The following is a 21,947-nucleotide window of genomic DNA, read 5'->3' as shown; positions in this document are numbered from 1 at the left end:
CAATGTTTAGACCGGTGTGCTGGCTCAGTTGGTAGAGCGTCCGTCTCACAACCGGGAGGTCGGGGGTTCGAACCCCCGCCGCGTCAGACCAAAAGCCGTTAAAAGATGCGAGTTGCTGTTATCCTGTTTGGCGTTCAACGATTAATGGGATAGAGCCTCGTCGATCGGGCGCTGCACAGCGGCTGCCGGGCCCACGATCAATTTTGGCAAAGCAAATTTTTTGAGTATTTCATTTCATGTCTATTTCGAACAATAAAATATGGATTTTCATCATTTCATTTACTTTAATATTTGGTTTTTTATAGGATGCTTTTTTCATGAAAAATGTTGTCAATATAGAATGCGCCCGAAAAAAAAGTAATTGGCATATCAAATTAATATATGTTTCTAAATCATCTGTAAAATTATGCGTGAAAGTGGAATAATAACTAAAACTGAATCTGAATTATATAGTTTTTGTTTTTAACAATGTCGACAATGTTCCCAGTTAAAATCTCTTTTCGACATGATGGCATGTGAGGGAACAAAAGACGGGTTTGGATATAATTTTGTTTATTTCCGGTTTTGTTCATTTCGCACGAGGTTTTCTTAATTTGCTATTTCATTCAGATGACGACTACGTCATTCGGCCGAAACGAAATCTTGAAATTAATTCATTACGAATCTTGTAATGATGAGATCAACCAAGTTAGCAAGGGGAATTTCGTTCAAAACAACGAATGACGTAATAGTTTCTGTGAATGAACGAATGTTTGCGTGCATCGGTGATTGGATTGACTGGTCTTCGGTTATCATTTCGTACCCTTATATGGCGTGCCGTTCCAATGCATGGGGAAAGATATTCAGTCGAGATTAAACTAAGATTCGAAAAAATTACTTTCGAACCGCAAAATATTGTGGGTGAGCGAAATAATATATAACCGCAATATTGACTTACAAGACTGAACATTAGATTTGCTTAAATATACAAATGCAACATGTTTCTGGCTAGCGTTATTTAAGATCTCGCGGAGTCTAAGGGGAAATCAGTTCTTCGATTCAATTAAGCCATTTATCTTTCCCGGGGGCCCCAAGGAATGGGAAGTTTATCAAATTGACCTGCTTTGAAACAAAATGACTAACAAGGTTCATGTTTGTTTGCATGCATTGACCCTTTTTTTCTTCACTGCGCTCGCGACTCCGACTTGAAGTTAATATTGGTTCAATGTAGAAATTGGTTACATAGCATGTTCAGTGAATGTGTCGTTTGAAAAATATAACTTATGCATGTGAATTTCCAAAGTACGCAGCTACGAATAGAGAATAGATATAATCTCGTATTTCATTCAATCGTTTTATTGATCATGTTGGATTGTTGATCGAATCAACGACAATTGGACATGTTCGTGATGGTAATGACAGCAGTAACAAAACAATATGACAATTCCTGACTGACTTAGCGCTTGAGAATGGAGCCCACAGAATAAGGATTTGATATTATTTCCCCACGTTGAGATGAATCTAATAATTGCCACAACAAATGAGGATTCCAGGAAAAGTGTACACAAATCGTTCCTTGGGAATGTCAATTGAGCCTTCGTGGCCCAGAATATCAATTTTCCCTGTTCGCCTTATCTTTCGTTGGTGTTTTGCTTGGAAAAGTAGCATTTGATGACATGCTGTCAGTGATTTCTATGATGAATTTGTTCCCGACCAATCAGGTGCAAGGAATTTAGTAGCTTATAACAGGTGCAGTGAAAGACATTAACTCTTTGATTAACGAAATTCTCATAATCATTATTGTTGTGTATGTGTCATCAAGATCAGATATTTATTTTAAGAACCATCAATTCGTTTTTGTATATTGGATTTATGGTTTGGCTGTATCTGTGAAACGGATATCGCGCAAGGATTACGTGGGTTAATTTTTCGGAAAGGAAAATAACAAGACAGGTGATGGTTTTGTTGCACTCCTGCCAGTTTCCTTTTACCATGCTAACCTATTTTCGAATCTTCCATTGCCATTACTTATTTTGCAAGTGTTTTGGAACAGCAAACGCACTTCATTGACACCATTTTTTTTCATGCATGAACGTTTCTAATCTTCCCTTATCGAGTGTTCAGAGCTGCTTTACATGTATTTTCTCTGTCAAATGTAAAGGGTTTACTTTTAAATCAAAGAGGATGATGGTGATATTATCGATGTAAAAGATGATCATGATGGTGATGATGACGATGATGTTGACGATAATAATGACTAAATAACCGTAACCAACACCATCTTCAATAATACCATCATCATCATTCTTATCATTATCATCATAGTTATTATTATTTCTTTCATTATCATCATAGTTATTATTATTTCTTTCATTTTTATTTTCTTGTTGTTAATATTGCTATTGCAATGATAATCATCATAATCATTTTTAATGACGAGGATGACGATGAGGAGGGGGATTTGATCGTATTAAACACAATGTTGACGCACACAAATTATCAACAATAATATAATCCGGTAAAATAACGCCACCGGCGATGGCGAATTGTAATAAAATCTTCTCTCCTTTTTTTGTCTTCTCCTTGCTACAGAATCTTGAAAACCAGAATATGAGGGACCTGGTAATGGCACGTCTCATGTCTATTATGCACAGACTCAAGAACGACCGCGCTGTTGACCTGCAAGAAGAGCTTGAAACACTAGACCAGGGAGCCGAAAAAATGCTTGGAGAAGATTTCAACAAGAGAGGGCGCCGACCCGCGCGAAAAATCTGCATCAATGATATCTGGAAGGGGCGTGGTGGCGGACTTAGATGCAATTAAACTTCGTTTCTTACTATTCTTTCATCCCCACAATGGACTTGTTTCTCCTGTACAAATTTTGATTTGTTTCTGACATTCTTTCTTCGTTTATCAGAGTGGTTTATTTTGGGTATGGTTTCATTGCCTGAAGTGGTAATACTTGTAGAAAATTATGCCTGTCGATCTTATCCCGTCTGTGACGTCATTTTTGTAGTTTGTTCGTCATACATAATGACGAAAAGTGGAGATGATAGTGATGTATTTAGTTGTACCTAAATATGCACCATAACGTTCGTTCAATTTAATTAAAGTGATCAACACGTTCTTAAGAATCTTAACTTCTGAAGTTACCATTTACAAAGATATTTGTTTATTTTTGTGAATATCAATACCGCCAGAAACGAACCTTAGATTGAAAGGCTTGTACATTCTTTATTTGTTCGAGTATTTCGACTGGATTTGAAGCGTTTGTTCAATAACTAGAACTTGCACCTATTAATATTTCAAACATGTCAAATGAAATGTTTAGTTTCTCTCTCTGTAATCCCTCTCTCTTGCTCTTTTTATTTCTCTCTCTTAAATATTTGTTATTTTTTAGTTTAACAAAGCCTACAATATCATATTAAGGAATTTTCGTTGATCTTATTTTCATAACTTTATGAAAATAAGGACAGTCCTCAAGTTTTTTTAAGTATTTAAACTTTAAAGGCTCTTTTCAACTAGAAAGTCACAAAATTGGCTCAAGGGTGTTCCTCGGGGAAAACAATGGCTAACTGAATAGAAAATAATATAAGATTTACGTTATAACAAGTCGGTCAGCCAAATTGAACCATGGGAGCTCATTATTCATTTATGATTACAAGTCCCTTGGGTAAAATCTTCAGTTCATTTCGATGTTGTTTTGCAGAGAATATAGCAAAAGTATTAGGCATACCTATCTTAATTCGTTTTATTGTATCCATATCAAGAGTCTGGTATCGCTAACTTGCAAAGCAGTATAGAGGATCTTTAAACTCGAAGGTTATTAAGAGCCTTCGCTCAACCAGTACTCGAAGCCATGGACATATTATTATTATGACCATCATTCTTAACTCTAGATTTTTTGCCACCGGTCTTGTATTACTCAATTATCAAGAAACGTAGCAAGGATGCAAGCACATACATGTATGATACATCTAAAGGAGTCCGGTCTTATATATATATAACATCCTGTTAATGTTGTTTTATATATTTAAACTTGATATATACTGTAGTTTGATTAATAAATTAGCATTTTATACGAGGAAGTTGACCATGTAAGAAGGGAATTAAATATCGACGATGTCTACGTCCTCAATTATTTTTCAGTTATTTGATAGTCCCTCCGTCAGTTTTTGACACCGTTGCATTATCGAAATTGGGTCTTGATCAATCGAAGATATTGCATTGTTTCGAATGAACACTATCGGTGGGTCTAGCGTCGTTTTCATTGGTTGGATAGCAATAGGATATTCCTTACAGATTACCCCCCCCCCCCCCCGAGAACGCGGGGAAATTTTCATCCTTACACAAATCAAAACAAACGCACATATGTTTTTTTTATTTACAGGTCTATATCCTTTCCGCCTGAACCTGAAATGAAAAGATTATCAATTTCCCTATTTTCACACAAAGTGTACTAAAACCCCATAGCATTTTTAGTAAGGAGTATATCAATACTGTATGGGCTGTATATGCTGATTATACATGTACATTGTAACTCAATGGTTATTTTGTATTGAGTTTGAATCACCGTGATTGCTAGAGACCGACACAGATTTTTGTATAATAAAACACTAACATTTTTTATATAAAGAAGCATACGTAGCCCCATACCCACATATACATTTCATTTTAGGAATTCGAAGAGATTGTAAGTCGCCCTACATCAAGTGATCATGGGTTTTGCTCAAATTTAGTTATATATGCCTTCAGAAAGAATTTTTGAAATTGTAGAAGTTAATTGATCAATAAAAACAAATGCAACTTGAACTATCCACATATAGCTTTTCCTATCATTATGTATCTGGTATATTATATTTTAATTGACTGTTAATGTGTGTGAATCTTTTAAACTTATTTTTGAGAACAGACATAATAATGACAAACATGATAAAGATTACTTTGATGGTGAGGATGATGGTGACGATGATGACGACGAAGATGATGATGATCATCATCATCATAATGACGATGAAGATGGAGATTATGATGACAAAAATCATGATGATGATAATGATGATGATGATGATGAAGATGAAGATGAAGATGATGATGATGGTGATGGTGATGATGGTGATGGTGATGATGATGATGATGATGATGGTAACGATGATAATGGAATTGATAATGGTGGTGATGGCGATGATGATGGTGATGGTGATGATGTTTATGGTACTGATGATAATAAAGGTGTCGATGGTGGTGGTGATAATGACGAATGCTATGGTGGTCGTGATGATGATACTGACGGTGGCAATAGTGACTGTAAAGATAAAGTTGAAAGAGAAGTCAGTAAAAGCAAAGAAGAATTTGGTGAAGATGACCACGGGCGTAAATCCCGGGGATGGAGGGATATATCCCTCCGTTTTCGGAAAGGGGGTGGGGTGGCATGAACAATCACCCCCCCCCCCCCCCCCACTTTTAAAAACAGAAACTATATTTTTGTAATCATCAAACGATAAATACTACTGTTAATGCGTGAATTCATCTTTAAATGCAGTAAAGGTGCTTGAATTTGCCTAATTTTGCATTCTAAAAACGCGAAATTTCTCACGCGGTCGCTCCGCTCCCGTATTATTCTTACAAGAACCTGGCCACGGCAAATCCCTTCCTTTATATTTTCATTATTGCAAAGGTTTTATCCGCCATCAAGAGAGTATAGTTATAATAAATCTATTTATAAATTGAATAATCCAAATGACTTTCAAATGCATTGGTTACAACTTTTGATCATAAACAAATAAAAACGTTCCTTAAATACACTGGCGGGGGGTCATAATATTATCCTGGCATCATTATCAAAGCGGGGAATAATTTGTACCAAAAAATATAGGTCTATACCCTATATTTCAAGTTTATTGTACAATGAGTTACTGATAACATTGATCAACAACTCACTACCGTTAAGGAAACACTTAGGCTTGTTACGACAGCAATATTTCCCACATATCCTAACAATTTTATTCATTTTTATAGGATACTTTCAATCACATTGATTAACGAAACAATGTATGACCAAATCTGATCGAAATTTGAACATTGCCTCATCTTCCAATGTTATCTTAAATATTATTCAAAATGCTTCTTTTCTGCAATCTTTTCCTTTTCATTTGCATTATTTGCCATTTCCGCCTGTTTAGAAGTTTATACTTTGGGATGTGATGGCCTTTAAATCATTCCATGAAGCACCGTTGTTCCTGACAACCATTAAATCATTTTTTAATTCTCATCTGACCTCTAAGTAGTGAGCAAATGAGTTTTCGTTGAACAAATGTCGACTTTTTAATTTTTATTTTCTTTATAACAACTTTGAATTTCTTTTCTCTTTTGTTATTGATAAATTATTAGTACCCCCAAATTATGTACATTGTTTTAAACGACTGAAGCAATCTTTTCAAGGCTCTTTCACATTCGCTTGAAGCAATTCTGTTATTCCACATCCTTTGAAAGATGTTGTAGGGTTAAAAATAAACACCTACTTGATGAGAATAAAATAATCAGTTTTGAAATAACAGCAAAATCGGGAACTTAACATAACAACAAACATAACATATCAAGAACAGAAGACAGAGAATAACTAAACGAAGAGACTGGATCTGTAGTGTCGTATCTGTGTCTCATGCATTTATTAAAATACTCTCTATGTTTATACCTTTGGCCTTCCTCGGCCCACATCAAAATTGTTGCTACAGTAACATAACATTATTTAAATCATCTTAAAGCAAACCAATAAAAATAAAGAAAACAGAAGAACCCAACTGAAATGTAGTAATCCAATTCATAATATAAACCAATGAGGAATAAGATGAAGGTGATAAAAGATGTCTGGGTGATTATGTAATAATGGCATTAGAAACCTAAGGAGTCAGGTGAGGGATGGAATGAGTGGAACACCTGAATAGAGAAGGAATAAAGATGACAAAAGAGAATCAGAGGAAAGTAATCCAATGTGGAGAAGGATGAATGAAAACTGAATATGATTAAACTCAAATAACCTAAGTTTAGACTGCAAGGGCAGTGCTGAAAAGAAATGCAAATGAACTCAAGTCTAGACGGAACAGAAATGTAAAACAGCTGAAGAAAGCACAAGTTAAAGAAAATGAACAAAATAGGAAAATGACCAAATAACCATCCTACAATGTTTTGGACATCATTCTGACTTCTTACTACTGAAAATTTGCTCGCTCGCTTCGCTCGCTCACATTAGGATATTAATTGTAATTCAGTAGTTCATATCACAACAAAACCGTTACAATAGCCGTCGAAAAACACTAGAATAGGCTTGTAATTGTCATCACCAAAAGAGATGGATGGAAGTACTACGTACGAGGTTATATACCCCAGGATACTTTCCCCTTGATATGATAATGTTTTGGGCCACCATTCCGTCTTCCAACTAAATTCGCTCGCTTGCATATCAATATCAACTGCAGTTAGTTATTTATCATGATTACAATACAGCCATAAAAAACCCATCGTGATAGGCCTTTTACTGAAAGATGGTAGTAATACATGTATGTACACGGTTAGACATACCCCCCGTGTTTTGTGTGTCCCCCAAATATTGAAATTTCAGATCAGTATATTGCTATCATTCCCCCCCCCCCCCCCGCCCCAACTGCTCGGATCGGATTTACGCCAGTGAAGATGACAATGATAATTGCTAAGATGGATAATGGTAAAGAAAATAATGAGAGTAATGACAATGAAAATAAAACAAAGATGAACTTAATGAAAAAATGAATTTAATGATAATAGTGCAGATTATGATAATGTTGATGGTGGCGTTAATATATAGGGATGACGACGATGATGATGGTAATGAGGAGGATGATGAGAATGATGATAATGATGATGATGATGATGATCATCATCATCATCATCATCATTATCATCATGACGATGATTGTGGTGGAGGCGATGAAGAGGAGGAGGAGAAGAATTGTGATGAAGATGATGATGACAATGATGATGACTTTTGTTGGGTTGATGCTAGATGATGACGGCAATAATGAAACTGTTCAGAAGAAGGTTTCGATTATGATAACGATAAGGATTTTCTTAAATATACATAATTTTAAAAATAGATACAGACATCTTATTCTTATTGAGAGTAATGACAATGTAAATAAGACAAAGATGAACTTAATAAAAAAAATGAATTTGATGATAATAGTTCGGATTATGAATATGTTGCTGGTGGCGTTGATAGGGATGACGACGATGGTGTTGGTAATGATGATGATGATATATCTATATATATATATATATATATATATATATATATATATATATATATATATATGGCGCCTAGATGACGTCATAAGACCTTATGATCTTAAAGATTAAAGATGCACAGCGCATGATTTCGAGGAATCTCGCAAACAAATATTAGGCGGAAGGATGAAAATTGATAAAACTAAAGATAGTTAAGAAAATGCCATTAAAAATTTGAAGGATATATACCTGCGGTGAAAAAAAACAGATTACCTGATAATTACCTCAAGAATAACACGGACTACCCATCAGGAAAGAAGCCACGGGGTCCCGATTCCTTGGAACCCAGCCGATCGGGTCGCCAACAGAAAAAAGGAGGAAAGTCTTTTATGTTAGCTTGGTGGATGAAACAGGGTTTCCAATGACCCCCACCCCCCCCCCTCGAAAAAAAAACATTGCAAATTGAGTTTTTTTGGTATTTGGTCAGAATTTGTATCGAAAAGGGTTCACTTTTTTCATAATTCAGACCCCCCCCCCCCCTCACAAGAATTCCGGCTACGACCCTGCTACCTGATAATTACTATCTTGCCCAAGAGTTGTGTAGTTCAGGGGCGACGGAACCGGGAGGCAGGGGGGCAAGTGCTCCCCACCCCTGTCACAAGCAATTCTTTTATATTTTAGCACTAAAGCCAAATTTTATCTTTTGTTTATTTAACATAGAAAATGTTAACTGGAAAATTGATTAATGGTGTAATCCTGAAAGTTGTGTATGAAATACCCTTTTTTAAGTAAAACATAATACATTTAGGTTAGAAAATCAGAAAATTCTTGGCTCGCGCTTCGCGCTCGCATCAGGTATTCGTCCTGTTCATGGTTACAAAAATGCATAGAATGCAGTGGCGTACCTAGGATTTTCCACAGGGGGGGCAAAATCGGCCACCAAAAAAATTGACAAGCAAAAAAAAAAAAAAAAAAAAAAAAAAAAAGGTCTTCAAGCTCGTCAGGGGGGCAATAAAGGTCTCAAGCTCGTCAGGGGGGGCAGTGATATGTATTTTGTATGGGTTGTGGCTCGTCAGGGGGGGCAGAGTGCCCCCACTGCCCCCCCGTAGGTACGCTAGTGATGTCCAGTTTTCAAGTTGTCCAGTTATCACACATTTTTGGCTCATGTTTCGTGCTCGCATCAATTATTGTTTATTAAGGTACTCGTTCTGTTCCTGGTTACAAACAGTGCTTACAATATCCAGTTTTAAGGTAAGAAAATCACAATTTTCTGGCTCGCGCTTCGCGCTCGCATCAATAATTGTTTAGTAACATACTCATCTTGTTTATACAAAAATGCGTAGAATGTCCAGTGTTCAGGTTGGATTATCACACAATTTGGGCTCGCAGCCTCGCACCAATAATTGTTTATTTAGGTAGTCCTTCTGTTCCTGATTAAATAAAATGCCTAGAATTTCCAGTTTCTGGTTAGAATATCACAAATTTTAGATATGTAGCCCGTATCCTATTCATGAGTCACTATAAATGCAGTCTTTAAAAGGTTCATTTTCTGGTCAGTATAATAAGATTTCAGCTCGCGCTTCGCGTTCGTGTTAAAATAGTTAGAATTATATAGATTCACATCTTTTTTTTCATGAATACAAAAACTGCTCGGAATGTTTACTTTTTAATGTCTTATTACATGAAATTCCAAAAGTTTGAACTCGTAATTCGCGCTCGCAACATCTCGCAAAGTTGCCCTATTAACAGTAATTAGGTCCATAATTGAACAAAAAGTGAGTTTTACAACTTCTGATTTGAAATTTTTTCCAAACCGCTGGCTCGCTACGCTATCTTGCGAAATATAAAACCTAAATTATCAATCAGAAGTTACTTCAAAAAAGACTTTGCTCAACTTATTTACTACAAAACACACAACTTTTTCACACAGATGATAATCGCATGGTGAAAATATCCGTTTGCACCAAAACGCCCTTTTTGGCATATACGTGTCCTATTTGGCTCCCCCCACAAAAAAACCCACGAAAATTCGTTCCGCTGCCCCTTATATAGTTACTAAATACATGTATGCCTCTAATATAAGGAAGGAAGTCATAATAATCATATACAACTTTGCAGATGTAATCATTGATGGTAAACATCAACCCTTCCCCGAGGCCCTTTAATTAGCAAGGCCTATTTTTATATCGATTGTGTGGAAGTGGCATTCTTCATCGTTTGGAACAATTAAGAGGGAATTCGACGCAGCCTACAGCTCGGGGAGTTTATTTTCATACACATCATACACATAAGGCGTCACGTCACGCATTGAAGTGGAAACCCTAATCATTCTAGGAAAATTGATATAGTTTAGTTTACTTATACTAGATCACATTTTATTCTTCAAATTGGCCCCAAAAAAGTGTTTTAACTTTTAACTTTTTCATTTTAAAGTTCACATAGGCCAATAACACATCATAGCAATACATGTAGATTAATAACAATAAAAATGTCTTACTAAGTTGGACATTTGAGAATTCGCGTGCTGTAAAAATGACATTTAGGGATTAAGTGATTGTTTTACAATTTTAACGATTATTGTAAAGTGGTAAAGAGACACGTGACCTAAGAGAAAATGTTCAAATTATGTGACCATGTGTGCCGATCGGTATTAATGGCAGCATGGGGATGACTCAAATTTGTTGATTGTGAGGGAGGGTTTTTTTTTTTTTTTCTTGTTGCTTTGTTTGTTTTCTTTTGATGTCTTTTAAGCTTGGGGAGGGGGGTGATGAAGTAATGTGAATCAAAGATTTGAAATGGCCAGACAGTGCTTATGGGGCAAAATGTACTGATTTTTTTTTTTTTTTAAGATACACTTTTGTGGACACGTATTCGAGAGTGCCTGGACCCCCACCCCGCCTATCCTCTTTTTACTTTGGTTTGATTGGCAATGACTAACATGTTTAAACGTCTCACTTCTTCTCTCTAGTAAACGGTAATACCATTATACTTATATTTGCAAGAATCTGCAAGAATCTTCAATCTTGAAGGAGACAGACCCAGAAGAAGAAAAATAATTTTCTATAAAAAAAATTATAAAAGAATAAGTTGGGCGTAATTTCATAATGAACGAATATTTTAATATCAATCCAATTTCATTCATTTAATATTATTATCCATCCTTATTATTATTCATTGACTTTTTTTCTAATTAATAAGCAATTCGAATAAAGGGTATAAATCATCTCCGGTATCGGTATTTGCAATTTCTCTATCAATTTCACCTTCCAAGCTACCATAGTATTCCGTCACTTGGCAACAACACTCGAGAAGTTTCACGTTAAAGTCATTCTAACATTGACAAACGTCGGAAAGATGCGTCCAAAATATTACACACCAAATGAAGTTGCAGTGCACAACACGCTTAAAGATATATGGGTTTCTTTTTTGGGTAAAGTCTACGATTTAACACCACTATGTGAGAAATACGAAGGTGAGTTCATTATCTCAATTTGATAACGGTCCCACATGCTGCTTTTTGTGTAAGTTCGAAAGAAGGGCAAGGCCGGAGCCCAGGAGTCGACCTAGACCAAAAGCTTCGGTCTCTGTTATGTTGGTTGTTCAGCTGGGGCCGATTGCACGAAAGGGTCTTTCCAAGGACCGTCTTTCGTGTCGCCCATCTTTTATGATACGCCATGTGAAACGCATTTCAAATAAATTATCTGCAAATATATTTTATTTGTCCGTTAAAATAAACAAAATATTTGTTTATAAAATGATGTGATATCTCATGAAATTGTATAAAATTTGATTTAAAAGCAAGCTTACGAATTTTATTTGTTTATCATAAATTTCAGAAACACCCCGCTTATAGCGCATCATAAAAGATGGGCGACACGAAAGACGGTCCTTGGAAAGACCCTTTCGTGCAATCGGCCCCTGAACTCCGTTGGCTTCACTCACCAAATACAGAGACCGAAGTTCTAGCGCGATCTGTACAGGGGACTCAATGGCCATATGTTTAGGCCTATGTACTTAAGTCTTAACTTAAGATCGGATAAAACGGGGAAGTGAATTTGCGCGACAGCCGAGGTAAGTCACTGTTTTTGTTCCTTTTACCTTGATTTTTCTCCGTTTTTTGGCAATTAATGCCAAGAGGGAATATTAATTTGCATTTTGGTCGCGTTAATTTTCAAAATTTTTATTCATTAAAGACAAAAATTGAAGAGCCCCGACGGGGGGATTTTGCATTGCAAGTCCCCTAATGGTGGCTGCACGCTAGCGAGCCGTCTGTGTACGAGGAGAAATTAAAAAAAAAAAAAATGTTAAAAAACTCCTCGAAACAGACGGCTGCCAGCTGTCTAGAGTCGACCGTGCAAAACGAGGGAGACACTGGGGTAGATTGGGGTCTCAATAGTATGGTAAGACTACCACATATCGACCACCTCTTTTAAAACCGACCACCTTGCGCGCGTTAAAATTATTGCGTATTACAAACGATACGCGCGGGAGAGTAGGCGCAGTGTCCATACAAACGGTAAGAATCGATTTTACGAGAAAAAAAGAAGCAACAAAAAGTAAAAATTTAGTAGAATTAATCAAAATTGTATTGACCAAACCCAAAACCCGCTGAAAAACCAAGAAATCCGATAGGAAACGGCTTTAGAACAAATATCCGTCGTCAATCGTCGAATCATGCGCCGGAGCTCGCAGTGGAAGTAGTGAGGCGATCATTTAGCATGTTGACGTCATAGAACTGATTTGAAAGAGTAAAAATATTTCGCCACCGCGACAAGAATCGGCCGTAAACTTAGTGTACCGCGGGTGGTCGGTTTCAAAAGACGGGTGCAAATGAGCAAATGGAAAATCGTCGCATTCGTTGATCGTCGATATATACGCGGATTGAATCGGAGTCGCCGAGCGAAACATGGGAATCTGATCTGCTCAATTTTCTGCACAAATTAGACGAAAACTGGATAAAATTGATGAATATTTTCGCAGATACGATCTTTAGAAGATTAGATGGTCGATAAGGGGTAGTTCCAACCATATACCCAGTTGTTGTGTGTCCTGACAGGTTGTGTGTCCGGACGATCAATTTTAAAGTCATTTGGAAAAATTTACAAGCGAAGTTTCATCAATTTTTAGTACAAAATGTTAGGAAATATTATTTATAAAAAATTATAGAGAACAAAATAGAAGATGATTACAACGATTGAATTCGTATTTTTAGTGTAATCCAAAGAAAAAAAAGAAGGCTTCAAAAATATAAAGTGTCCGGACAGCCGACCCCCCCCATCCTACATCTTAATAAAATGTAGAAACAGAAATAAATAATCCGCTGCCGATTTCAAAACATCGCATGCGCGCGCAAGGGTCCGAGCTCGCACCGGACCTGGTACCTCGTGCGATACGGCAGCGAATTATTTATATGTGTGAGGAACTTCATGTTGGCTCTAAATCACCAATTTTGAGACTGATACTAGAAGCATGGAAAAGAAGTGAAACTTGGTGTAAAGTAAGAATATTAGTTTTAATTGTTTATAAAGATCGTGATGTTGCATGAATTTTATATTTTCCCCCTATAAAATCCCACCTTTGTAACTCGGAATATCAGATAGAGTTTACGGTCTCGAAGTTCGGGTAGGTGGAGCGTAATGTAGCGGTAGTGAAGTGGAGTGGAGCCTGCACGAACTTCGCTCGAGGTAGACTATGGTTGGTATGCCAATGCTGCACACAATTTAAAAAAATCATTATAATATCACTTTTGTGACCCAAAATTCTAATTTCCATACAGTTGCAATTTATTTTTCATTATATTAGTGAAAGGGTTCGCGCCGACGACCACACAACACAGACACAAGTGCTGAGGTTTCTTGAGTTCTTTTATTGACCAAAGAAAAAACAGCCTCGGTCAGAACACTAATTCTGCATTTGTTTTCAACATCTTCAGCCTAAGTACATGAAGGGAAGTCCTTGCAGAAGACTTCTATACTGCAAAATTAAATTTCCTTCTGCAGGAACAAGTATCCTCATCAACAACAAACAGTAGGAATCCCTTGCTACTGCCAGTGTCATGAGTCACTGGACTCTCTCCCTAGCTATTACAATAAAAGTGCAATGGTGCACATCAAAGTACAAAAGCATCCCTAAAGGGGGTACATGAATTGGCATTACTGCTACTCCTAAAAAGGCGGGAAAGAATTAGCCAATGAGCAGAGAGGGAAAGATTAAGGCAAAGTTGGTATAACTTCAGAGAGGGAGAAAGAGTACTAAAGATAAGGTTGGCAGATATAATGTGAAATATAGATTTATTATATACATTATATTCAAATGCTACATGTACTGAAATGAAATAATAAAATATAGTATCCTTTTAACTAGATTTTTAAATGAATATTACACAAGGAAAACCCAATTCACAACATTAGTTACTTCTTGGGAGTAATTTTTTGTATTCACCAGAGCAATCGAATACTTGAATTTTTTGCATATTTTTGTTTACGCACTCTATTGGTGGAAAGTAATATGGCAAGACAACTGGGCGTGCGCCTGTAATCCAAGCTGTTATGGCTGTGGGGAAGTTACAAATTGATGCGGAGGTTTGAGCCCTCGTCACGTCTTTCGGATGGTGACGTTAAAGTCGGTCCCAGATGTAAATAATCATATCTGATTGATACACGTCTGACAAAACTCAAATACACACACACACAATTGTCATTTTTCAATCTCTATTTTTAATTAAGAAAAAATAATTTAGAGAATCAAATTTACTTAAGAGCCAAGTTATATGATGAATAGCTGTAATGGAAACTGACAGTGTCAAAAAATCAAGCATTTGTCCCAAAGAAAAAGAGAAAATAAGCCAAACATTTTAAGCCAACCTTATTTCACCACACAGGGAGTAGTATCAGAGAACAAGTTTATATCATAACCTTGTTCATAGAATGAGTGGCCCAAGCTGAGCTGCGCTAGCTAGCCACTCATCCTAATGTCCAATTGCTCACTGCAACCATCCTGCCTGTGGGAAATCTACAGGTAGGACTATGCACTCTGGTATGTCAATGCAGTACACAGCACACACTTTAAAAAATCATTAAAATATCACTTTTGTGACCTAAAATACTAATTTTGATACAGTTGCGATTTATTTTTCATTATTCATTGGGAAAAGTCAAATTTTTGTATTCACCAAAGCGCTAAAAAACTTGAATTTTTGGCATATTTTTGTGTACGCCTTCTATTGGTGGAAAGTAATATGGCAAGAAAATTGTAAATTTTTCAAAGTGAATGGGTGCGTAGACATGGGCTACCATTTTTAGGTTCAATCTGAAAATGACCACCCAAGGTTTTTTCAAAGGAAATCATATATTTCAAATTTTTATGAGATATTTGGTACACTTTAACTCATTATAATGTAAGGAACATTAATTATCAACTGAAAGATTTTGTGAAATAAAAAGAAATTCATGTTAAATCTTAACTCAAATCGTTAAGTGCGCAGACTTGGGGACCACCATTATACTTTAAGTTACGAGCCAAGTAATATGATGATTAATGTTAGCTATCGGTATATAAGAAACTGACAGTGCTAAAAAATCAAACATTTGTGCCAAAGAAAAAGAGAAAAAAAGCGAAACATTGCCAACCTTATTTTGCCACTCATTGAGTACATCTTGTAACACAGAACAGGGTAACTTATATCATATAACCTTGTTCATAAATGAGTGCTAATGTCCTACGTAAGTGGTTATAATATAATCTTGTTCTCGGCAACATACCATGCAATTTATACATTGCTCATCCCTCGCCCAAAGCCAGCCCAATGTAAAGGCAAAGCATCGGGAATTAATGCAAACTTGAACTACATATAGATCTAAAGTTAGTAGTAGGCCCTAGCCTTGAGGACTCTGTGATGATATTTTTAGATATTTTTACATAGATACTTTTTACATCACGGAGCCTTGAAACGCTCCCCATACATGCCTAAGCGAGACATGTAAACACGGATGGAAATCCCTCTTTAGAGCTAGAAATCAGGTAAATTTGTTGGATTTTATTTATCTATAGATCTACACCTTCATGCCTAATGCGTATGAAGGTACAAAAAATCTGTTAGTATAAATATGAAAAGTGAGAGGTTTCTTACCAGACCGATCTTGTGTAGATCCCTCGATCCATTCGTAAACACCACAAATACAATAGGCTTGAACTGCTTCAACGGGCAATGTTACAAAATGCCGTAGTGAAGAACAATTTATAGATAAAAATTATTATTTAACAAATAATAAAATTTGAAACTTGATTATAAATAACTATTATAATCATAATTATTTATAATCAAACTAATTCCTTCTTAGTTTTCTTCTCCCTCTCTTTTTTTCTCCCTTCATCTTCTAGTCAGGAGGTGTATGGACAGTCAAAATCATTTGCGTTGTCAATGAGCCTATCACTTGTCAGGATAATGGGAACTCTGCATGGCTTCCATCGTTTGGTTGCATGGCAATTAGCCTAATGATTGTGCAATTGTTTTCCATTACAACAGCTAAGATGGCATATAACTATAACAATTCTTTTCTCATGATTCTTAAAAAGAAATTGTTTTGGTTTAGTAGTTCACAAAGAAAAGTCCACTTTCCAAAATCACTGTCAAAAAATGCAGAATGATTACATGTTTTTACTCGTTTTATGCTACCATCAGTCTGTGGCAAATCCTTTTCCAGACCTTATTTGCATTTATTTTTGTTTTGGGTTTTTGGGGGGCAATGTGCGATTGATAAAAACAAGAGCCAGGCATTTTTTAGAGTAGCATTGCATTAACAAGTTATTTTAAATGTCTTAACTTCTCCTGGCTGTTCTTTGTCCTGACAACCCGATATTTCAGAATGGCATCATAAAACGTGTATTCTCTGTTTTCAAATACATTTATATGTCTAATCCCTTCCAATCCCCCTGCAGGGAGCACTCTTTTGAAGCCTATTGTTGCCAGTGCTGGAAAAGACATCTCTCATTGGTTTGACAAGAAGACAAATGATGTGAGTAAGCCTAAACATTGGAACAGGAGAGGGATATGATGTTTTAAAAATAGCAAATGTTTCAGTTGTAATTTTTAGAAGTAGAATTCTATACATATTTTTTTATATTTTGTATTCCATGTTGCTATATGTTGAGACAGGGCTTTTTCTGGAAAAGATGACAATTTCAATAATCTTGCAAGTAGTATATAGAAATAATGTTAGAAAATGGAATGATCAGAGCTGCCACTCAATAGGAGTTTGACATATTTAGTGGGATTTGTAAGGAGAAAGTGACACTAAATAGGAATTTCCTCTTACAAATACTGACCGGTTTTTTAAACTTGTAAGAAAGATGATTTCTGTATTTTTTCCAAACTTAAAAAAGAAAGAAATATTAACTCTTTAATATATCTTCATACTTCAAATTTGGATATGTGTCAATTAATTTACCTTTTTTACAATTGAAATAATGGCAGATCCCATGTAAGAAAGATGATTTCTGTATTTTTTCCAAACTTAAAAAAAAAAAAAAATTAACTCTTTAATGTATCTTCATACTTCAAATTTGGATATGTGTCAATTAATTTACCGGTACCTTTTTTACAATTGAAATAATGACAGATCCTATGCATTGATATATTTAATTCCACAACATTTCATCATTGGTAAAAAAAGTTAAATTTTTATTTTGGGGACTACTTCTCAAAAGCTTCTGCCTAATTCTAAAACATTGGTAAGCTTTAACATTGAAGTACATTTTCCAGGCTCTTTTTTATACGCCCATCCTAGACAGGATGTATTATGGTATCATGCTCGATGTCGGTCCGTCTGTCCATCCATTAACTATTCCTTGTTAACATGATACCTTCAGGTTGACTTAACCTAGGCTCACATAATTTGGTGTGTATGATACTAGCATAGATCCCAGGAAGCCTATTGATTTTGAGGTTATATTGTTATATTCTAGGGCTCTTCTAGGCATTTTCTGGGCAATTTTACCCTAAGACCCAGTGTAACTTTCCCGTCTCTTCAATAAAAGGAAAGGACAAGTCATTTTTTGTTGAAAGTAATGAAAATGATTCATTGGAGATTGAATATTTGGTGTTGAAAATATAGGTGCTGGTGTGAGTTTCAACATTCGCAACATGGATCTCAAAATAGGCTTACCAAACAATTATTGTAATGATAACACCTCTAATGTTATCTGTAACGTTATTTGTAACTGTTATAGTTATACACATTACCATTTGACATACTTCAACTCACTGTAATGCTATAAAAGTACAGAAGAATAAGTTCAGTAAACCTCTGTAATCTATTTTTTTTTTCAATTTTACTGGAGGGGACATTTAGAGGTCTTGCCAAGTTCAGTGAACTGGATGTATTGTTTTTTGCTTTAAAAGTGAGCCAAAGGACCTCCAGAAGGTATTGTACACATTAAACTGTACACTGTAATAAAAACTTTGAATTATTGAATATTATTTTTTTCCCTTTCATATACAGATTCGAACACATGTAGATCCTACAACAAAATGTGTGTTTCCTTATTCGCCTCATGGTCGCTTCGTCCACATCCCACCCCCTTGCCCGCGCACCGACTGGGCCAATGATTTCGGCAGACCTTGGTGGAAAGACGAAGGATACTGTATTGGGATCCTATCCAAGAAGACAAGGATGGTGAAGATCATTAACACTCTGACATCGCAGGAACAGATTATAGAGGTATATAGATTTGTTTTCATAGAGGGGTAGGGAAGGGGTGGGGGACCTTTACAGTTCAAAGGATCCTACTTTGCTGTGTTATCATAGTGTGAGTGAATTTCTTATAACCTTAAACAAATTTTGGCATTTTCTTTGCATTCAGAATGCTTGCTAACAATGAAAATGTTAAAAGTTGTGAAGAGACCAGATTTCAGCTAAAGCTGATGGGAATATGAAATGGTTGACAATCTGATTTGGCACCCAAGTATATGAGTCAGCCTTAAATTTATGCGTAATTATGTAACTTACGAAGAGTTTTACGAAAGAACACCCATAAAGTCAAGAGTTAGCATGAAATTAAGATAATGAGCAACATTGTTATTCATCCCATTTCAGGTTTGCTCTGAAGAAACCATGGATGAAATTTTGCAGAGGTATCTGAAATGGAACCAGCACGCGGCCAGCTACACCTGGAAATATGAAGGCCAGAACCTGGACATGAATAAAACCCTGGAGGAGAACAGCATCTCAGATGAAGACGAAGAATTCTACAAACTCAGCATGAATGATGACGAGTACCTCCGCGCTATCCACCTGTACTTCAACGATGATCTGACGGAAGCCTGATGAGGGAGGGCGGTCGGTCTTTGCCCTCATCCTACATTCAAAGACTCATGTTGAAACGTGAAGACACTTGGGATTGTCTTTCAGCAATTTAAGAAGAAAGTGGGGTCACCTGTTTCATGAAAGTTGTCATCAACTATGGACAGATACATTTCATCTATCTCACACTCCCTAACCTCTTTCTGAATGTTTTGCATGTTTTTTGTCCACCAAATGTTGAACTCTGAAATTAGAAGAAAAATTTAACGTTTTCATATGTTTTAAGTACCAGGACTTCAACAGCAGTAGAATATCTATCCTTATTATTTTTTTAACATTAAATTTTTTAATTCTCCAGTTATCTATCTTTAGATATATGTTATTCATGTAAAAGTTGTTTCATAATCCCTGGTTCTGTTACACTCTTTTTATTGCTGAATGGATATTGATTCTTCATCATGGCATATAATACACCTTTTCTCTATTCATATTCATCATCACAATGTTGATGCAGGTTTACAGAATACCCTTTTTAGGCAATGCATGTAAATGATGGTTAATTGGATTTTACAGTATTTGCATTTTAATGTCTGTTTGTGACAATCTAACAGGTAGGATTTGAGACATAATACCATGGCAATAAATATACTGTAGTATTGCAGCAAACAGAGCTCAGTAACTGCATGCACAAGAATCTGGAGATGTTGCGAGTGTTTCGGAGGTATTTTAAAACTGCTGTCACGCATACATCATGATCATCTTTTTGTTGACAGCATGCATTGGCTGTGTATTACAAATATATTTCTGGCCGACACCCATTTGTACATGTCCCACTCAAAATTCAGCAATATCACCTTCATATTATGGAATTGGTGCATTTGGTCATTCAAGCAATAATATTAGGGGGAAAAGAAAGTAAAATCTCATTTTTGTTCAATAATTTACATTACAATATGGAAGATTCACCCTTTATTATTTTGATATGGGTGACAAAAATTTGGTTTTCCTGCAATCTGGCAAATATTATTTTTGCTATGTCCAATTTTAGATCCTTGCTTAAAATGTTGTAAATATGTATATTACATACAACTATGTGTAAATATAATGTATTTTAAATCACCTGTTACTGTGTGAAAAAAAATGAATAAAGTATTATGCCAGACATGGCTCTTGATTGTATATTTCATGTTTTATCCATTGTAATGTAATTGATTAAGACATAAGGCATATTACTGGATATTAATTTATTTGACAGGGTATTGGAGTGTTTTTCTTTTTTTTTTACATAAAATTTCAAAATCTACATCAATACAACCTGAGATAACATATAATCTACTGATTTTGAACAGCAAATTCCCATTATCAGCAGGTGAACCAAATTTAGAACCAGCAAGCTTCATTTAAAAAAAAATAGATATATATGTATTCTCTTGTTTTTTTTCCTTCCTGTGTGAAAAAAAATTAAATTGGCCTTTTATGTCGGAAATGGCTGTCATGTTATGTAATTTATCCTGTTTTATCCATTGTTATGTCATTTACTTGATTAGCACTGGAGGCATATTGGTATTAGAGTGTTTTTTTATTATTAATACTTAAAAGGTAAAGTCCACATCATTACAATGTGATGCGACTGATAATCTACTGATTTTGAGCAGCAAAATAATATTCAAATTAATATCCGGCAATTATGTCTCAAGAGCTAATCAACTAAATTACATTGGATAAAAAAGGCGCATCACCACCAAGCTTCATTTGAATATATATATATATATATATATATATGAATTTAGTGAACCCCATCAAAAAATGAACATGTTTTAAAGTGTTCAAGTTCTGCCATGTTATGGATATTCAATTGTGAAGTCAGGTGATAATATTCAATGAAGTTAGAAGCTTGCTGGTTCTAAATTTTGGTTAACCTGCTGATAAAAGGATTTTGCTGCTCGAAATCAGTAAATCATCATTTGCATCAAGTTGTAATGATGTAGGCTATGCCTTATGTTTCTGGGGTGGGGGGGGGGTTCCTTCCCGTGTGAAAAAAAAATTAAATATACCTTTTATGTTGAAAATAGCTGGTACGTTATGTAATTTCTCCTGTTTTATCTATTTGTAATGTCATTTACTTGATTAGCACTGGAGGCATATTGATATTAGAGTGTTTTTTTTCAATTAATACATTAAAGGCAAAGTCCACATCATTACAATGTGATGCGACTGATAATCTACTGATTTTGAGAAGCAAAATAATATTCAAATTAATATCCGGCAATTATGTCTCAAAAGCTAATCAACTAAATTACTTTGGATAAAAAAAGCGCATCACCAGGAAGCTTCATTTGAATATATATATATATATATGTATATATATATATATATATATATATATATATATATGAATTTAGTGAACCC

At 35.5% G+C, this 21,947-nt stretch overlaps 2 protein-coding genes across 2 annotated transcripts; both read left to right on the top strand.

Moving 5' to 3' along the window:
• Window positions 1–508: 508 nt before the first annotated feature.
• LOC135156715 (prostatic spermine-binding protein-like) lies at window positions 509–5,414 on the top strand. The gene is made up of 2 exons (XM_064109731.1): window positions 509–534; window positions 4,892–5,414. The coding sequence occupies exons 1-2, from the start codon at window positions 509–511 to the stop codon at window positions 5,412–5,414; spliced, it is 549 nt and encodes a 182-aa protein (XP_063965801.1).
• A 6,094-nt stretch (window positions 5,415–11,508) lies between these two features.
• LOC129275955 (cytochrome b5 domain-containing protein 1-like) lies at window positions 11,509–20,702 on the top strand. The gene is made up of 4 exons (XM_064109822.1): window positions 11,509–11,710; window positions 17,176–17,252; window positions 18,738–18,956; window positions 19,332–20,702. The coding sequence occupies exons 1-4, from the start codon at window positions 11,593–11,595 to the stop codon at window positions 19,560–19,562; spliced, it is 645 nt and encodes a 214-aa protein (XP_063965892.1). The 5' UTR covers window positions 11,509–11,592; the 3' UTR covers window positions 19,563–20,702.
• The last annotated feature ends 1,245 nt before the right edge of the window (window positions 20,703–21,947 follow it).

This window comes from Lytechinus pictus, chromosome 14 (assembly GCF_037042905.1).
Source record: "Lytechinus pictus isolate F3 Inbred chromosome 14, Lp3.0, whole genome shotgun sequence".
NCBI classification, from domain to species: domain Eukaryota; kingdom Metazoa; phylum Echinodermata; class Echinoidea; order Temnopleuroida; family Toxopneustidae; genus Lytechinus; species Lytechinus pictus.
This window is presented reverse-complemented; position numbering and strand designations above follow the sequence as displayed.